Source organism: Lytechinus variegatus, chromosome 1 (genome assembly GCF_018143015.1).
Source record: "Lytechinus variegatus isolate NC3 chromosome 1, Lvar_3.0, whole genome shotgun sequence".
NCBI lineage: Eukaryota > Metazoa > Echinodermata > Echinoidea > Temnopleuroida > Toxopneustidae > Lytechinus > Lytechinus variegatus.
Genome location: NC_054740.1, coordinates 68,633,202 through 68,638,542, shown reverse-complemented (window position 1 = coordinate 68,638,542; position 5,341 = coordinate 68,633,202). Strand labels below are relative to the sequence as shown.

General features: G+C 37.8%; 1 protein-coding gene across 1 annotated transcript; it reads left to right on the top strand.

Moving 5' to 3' along the window:
* The first annotated feature begins 2,280 nt into the window (after window positions 1-2,280).
* LOC121421000 lies at window positions 2,281-5,341 on the top strand. The gene is made up of 3 exons (XM_041615578.1): window positions 2,281-2,393; window positions 4,087-4,160; window positions 4,716-5,341. Exons 1-3 carry the CDS (start codon window positions 2,307-2,309, stop codon window positions 4,909-4,911), a joined length of 357 nt encoding a protein of 118 aa, XP_041471512.1. The 5' UTR covers window positions 2,281-2,306; the 3' UTR covers window positions 4,912-5,341.

Genomic DNA, 5,341 nt, shown 5'->3' with positions numbered 1-5,341 from the left:
CTATTTTCTTGCATGCTTCTGCATAATATATTTCATGCATGTCTCTTCAAATCAGATTTGCTTTCAGAAGTCACGAATTTTACCATTGTGTGAAGAGTCATTGGTCCCCCTTCATGAACATGTGATGGACAATGAGCAAGCGTATCCTTGGAAACTGCTACAATGTCGAAAATTATCGAAATCATGGAATCGTGTTTGACCGACAATTTTTTTCTTTGTAATTTTATTTTTGGGTTTATGAGAAAATATGGCATGCTTGGCATGTTGATGGCTACGATAGGCGGGAGGGAGAAGAGGAGGAGTGCTAGGTCGATTGACTCTCGGTGCCAAAAAGTAAAGGGCAAAATGTGGCTCCGCCCCTTTAGCATACACACAAGGCGGATGGGGTGAGGGGGGGGTATAAATTAGATGAAAAAATAATATGCAATTTTATCATTTGGGGGCTCTGGCATGGCGTGCGAATATAATTATCTCAATTGGAAATGTAACATTTAACCGTTTTAAAGGGGTTTAAAGGCTATGAATGAAACTTGTATTATGTGAAAAAGCTAAGCCAGAATGGGATGCAGTATACCCACAGGAAATACGCACTCTCTCTCTCTCGCACACACATCAACACACACAGCCGCACATCCTAACGCACATATCCTTACACATTATTTAACAATCACCTTCACGAACTATTCCAATTTACTCAATACTAGCACTTTGCCACCTATCTCTTATAATACTGCTAATTTCGAAATGTTTATGTAGAGCGAAAAATACATAGGCTAAATTGCATGTCTCTTAGTGATTTTTCTAAATGGAGATGGAGTGGAGAGCACTGGGTAGGTATTTGTCTTCAAAATGCCAAATAGTAGATAAATTATGTTTTGAAACAATGTGTGAACTTTTCTTACGTTATATTCTTTAGATTTTCTGGCAGATTATTCCATGAAACAGTGGGTGCGTAATTATGAGAATGATCTTTCCCCATACGACTTTGCCATTGTATGTGGGTTTGTACAAGTGTTTTTTTTTTTTACTTGAACGAAGTATTCTTTCTGGTTTACATGGTATAAACAATTCATTGTGATACAATACATACTGATAACATTGGTGGGCTATACTTTGTAATGTATACTGGATTGAATAGGAAGCCAATGTAAGTTTTTAAGACTGAAGGGATTGGTTTATGTTTCCTTGTTCTTTTTAACACGTCGTGCTGCTGAATTTTGTACTTTGTCTAGCTGAAATCTTTAATCTAGACGAGACGGAAGACTAATAAGCAAATTATTATTAAAATCAAACTGGCACACGACGAAAGCATGAATTAAGCAAGCGTCCAGTAATTGTCTTGTCCAAAAAAAGTGCGAATTTTACGTATTTTATAATTATGTAGTCCGAAATATGCTGACGGACATTTTCATGAAAAAAATGTTCAAACGTAAATTTATCGTCAAAAGCAACCCCTTAGTTTCTACTTGTTCTGCTTACATAAACGTTAGTGCCATCAAGATCAAGTGTCAGTGTTTGATTATATTCTACATGTATATCAAAAAGAAACATGAAGAAATCCAGGGAAGAAATTCAGTCTTGACATTGTTTAGTTTAAAACCATTTAGCTTAGACCACTCTCTGACTAAATAAGGAATGGTTAAAGGAAGCCGAAATACAAGGAGAGGATCCATCTTATCAGAAATAATAATATAAGAGGATCAATAATATAAGTCTTGTTTCATTAAACTCAGTTGTAGAATAAGCGAGTTATCATGGTTATGGAAGTTTGAAAAGTCTTGTTGTACTGTATATGGGGATCCTCAAATTAGCAACGTGCTTCAAAATTGTTGATTTTGTGGACAACTCTCCATTTCCACTTTATTTTACATATTTCACATCATCTCCTCCTGACCTTGACATATGTGAATTTTAATTTTCCATGACATAAGTTTTGCTAAGAAGGAGGCTAGATGCAATGCGAAAAATAATGGGGAAAATCTGAATAGTACAAAAGAAATGGAGAGTTGTCCATTTCTGAAGCATGGTGGCCAGTTGGAGGATCCTCATAGAAAGTACGATCAGACTTTTTGAACGTCCATAACCATGATAACTTGCTTTTTTTATAGCCGGTTTTGATGAAACTTGTTGGAAACTGTTCCTCTTATTTCACTTTTTCTTTCAGATAAGATCGCTCTTCTCCATGCGTATTGGAAGTGCTACCCATAATGTGTGGGATGATTTTGTTAGAATTAGAATCAGAACCTCGTTTCTTTACATTTTCAAAATTTTTGTTTACAGATGGACAATTCAGAGTTCGTGCTGGAATGCTTCTAGACCACCCTTGGGAAGAAACTTTAGCGACTTCATCGACTGTAGAAAGCAAAGAATTAGCCAATAATATCACATACGGCGTGAGTATTTTGTACTTGTAGCCATTTTTAGATAAGAAAAAAGAAGTTTGCCATAACCATGATAACCCTGCCAACTTACATTTATTCATTCGAACTCGACCCTGACCACGAATTCTATTTTTTCTTTTCAATTTTATTAGTTAATATCATTTCTTATCAATTTTCAACTACAAATCAGAAATCCAAAAATAGAAATCAGTATCAATGGGAAGAATAAGTTCTAGCGACAATTGGGATACAAAGTGTATTATCACATCCAAATTTTGTGACAATTGAGTAATTTACTAAAGGGGGTATCTCACTGGGCTTGAAACTAGTTCGCGACTACAAATTTTGCTAGTTGCAGAGACGTCTCCGCGACATCTCTGAGACGTCTCATGAAAATTACAGAGTCTCCGAGGAGTCGCAAGAAGATTAAACATGTTTAATATTTTTGGAGACTGTTTCTAGTCTCCGCGACGTCTCCGAGAAGTCTCTATCAGTTGCTGCGACGTCTCGGAGACTAATGATATCCGCGACTGCTGAGACGTCGCCGCGATGTCTCCGCGATGTCTCAGAGACGTCTTCGCGATGTCTCAGAGACGTCTTAGAGACATCGCGAAGACCTGCTGGAGACCAACAAAAATTATAATACATTGCGGAGACGTCTCCGCGACACTTCTTCACACTGTTTGACCCACTTCAGAAACCACGTGACTGAACGCGTGCTGATATCCCTCCCCCTGCTCCAAGTCAGGTGTATGATCTTTCAAACGTTCCATCGAGACGTCTCCTACCAAAACTGTCAAAAAACAATATAAGTGAATGTACAGGTCCAGGGGTGGCCTTCTATAACACACAGTGATTTACAGTTTGGCAACACTGAGTTTCACTGTAGTCACACTGTGTTAACGCTGTGTTCATAGAACCATTCCACTGTGATAAATGGGAACATGCTTTCACACTGCGGTGCACACCGAGATACACAGTGTGTCAACTACAAATAATGACTTAACCACAGGGTGAAAAATGTGTCCAACTTTATTGCACTGGAATGGAGATGTGTACCCAGTGTGATGAACATATATTTTCATTCTGTGTGTATTGAACGTAATGTGTACGACAGTGTGAAAATAAATTCCATTTTTCGCGGTGAAATGAGTGACTACAGGGTTGCCACAGTGTAAACCACAGTGTGGCGACTGTGTTTCTTCCGGCAAGGGTGTTGTTCCACTGCGATAAATGGGAACACGCTTTCACACTGTGATGCATACTGTGTCAATTACAAATGGTGACTTAACCACAGTGCGAAAATGGATTATCGCAGTGGAGTGAGAGTAGACATGTGTGAGATAAAAAAATGAATATTGTTTTTTAATCCATGTGTAAATTATTAAGTGTTGACGCACTGCATTTTACCACGTGTGAAAATGTACTTCAATTTATCGGAGTGAAATAAGTGAAGAAATTGTGGCCACATTATACACCAGTATGGCGACTGCATTCTTTCCGGTAGGGTTGCCGGATATATCAATGCGTTACCTATTGAATTTTACCAAATATGATTTTCAAAATTTATTACGGTCTAGATCAAACATCGTTTTTCTTTGGCATTGCCCATGTGAAAAAGGGATCGTGACCTACTTTCGTCCCATGCGAGTCTTGTATAAAAGGCAACACTTAAAATAGAAATATCTCTTTTTCTCCTCCTCAGATAAATTCAACGTTTACTGATCAGAGTTCCACGTTCAGAGACATCTTCCTCGGAGTAGATATGTTTTCATTTTCGTGAGTAGCATAGCAAACTTTACCTACAAACATATGCCAAGTCATTCTAAATTGAGTGAATTGCATTTATCAGTGTTTATATCAATCAACTAATTCGTTGAGTTAAAGTAATGAAATTAGCATTAATTACGAATGATGTGAAGTCCTCTTCTCACAGAAAAACCCCTAGTAGTAAATATACTTTGAACTATTTTTCTTTAAAATATAAACATATTGTTTTTCAACTATACATATTTTGTTTTTGAATTATACAAATAATTTACAATCATGAATAGCCTCATAATATGGAATGAGGATATCCGACTGTTAGAAAATCAACCGTGTATCTGATATTAAATTTTAATACATTTGTTCTGGCGTTCAGTCGATCCGGTAACAGTATTTTCAGGGGGTGGGGTAGAGGCAAGTGGAGGGGAAAAGAAAATGTTTCAGACAAGGGCGGATACACAACTTTTTTTGCGGGGGGGGCAACTGATGGGCCCCACCTTGGTGCCACCACTGTCCCACTTTTTAAAAATTATTTAAAGCTCATTTTCATTTTGTTGATCATTGAAGGAATGACGACGGTGGCATTCGAACATCGTTTCAGTGTATCTTCGGTGGTTCTCCGTCAGAGGACATCTCGACCAGACATGCCTTCACCGAACTTTTCATTGCCGAGTTGGAAGACGGATTCGATGACGAAAACTTTTTCGACCTCGAGTTAAGTGCGGACGAATCGGTGGATGTTTTCCGATTCATAAAATTATGATCCTATGCAATCCGCGTGTCTTTGAAACACTGCTTTTCGCGCCACTTCTTAACTTAAGCATTCTGTGGTGTAAAAGCTTCTCCATAAAAATCGATCGGTACTGTAATGCTTCATTTCTATTTAAAAAAATGAAATAAACTGTAATGATGGTTTAGCTTGAGTTCAATGATTATGCCTTTATTATATTATCGAATACTCTGTTGCCAGAAGGAACTCGTGCACACATAATAAACTTTTCCGGTTGCACTCTGACACACACTCCGCACCCCCAACACACACACACACACACCAAGCAAAAATCGTTTACACGTTTACCTGAACAGGACCTGTTAGCTATAGCTTTCCGTTTATAAGGCATGGTATATTTAAAGGTTAAGTCCACCTCAGAAAAATGTTGATTTGAATCAATATAGAAAATCAGACAAGCACA

Coding starts and splice junctions, on each gene's coding strand:
- LOC121421000 (XM_041615578.1), top strand. CDS start 2,307: ATGCTTCTAGACCACCCTTGGGAAGAAACTTTAGCGACTTCATCGACT. Junction 2,394..4,086: donor CCAATAATATCACATACGGC/GTGAGTATTTTG, acceptor TCTCCTCCTCAG/ATAAATTCAACGTTTACTGA. Junction 4,161..4,715: donor GTAGATATGTTTTCATTTTC/GTGAGTAGCATA, acceptor TGATCATTGAAG/GAATGACGACGGTGGCATTC.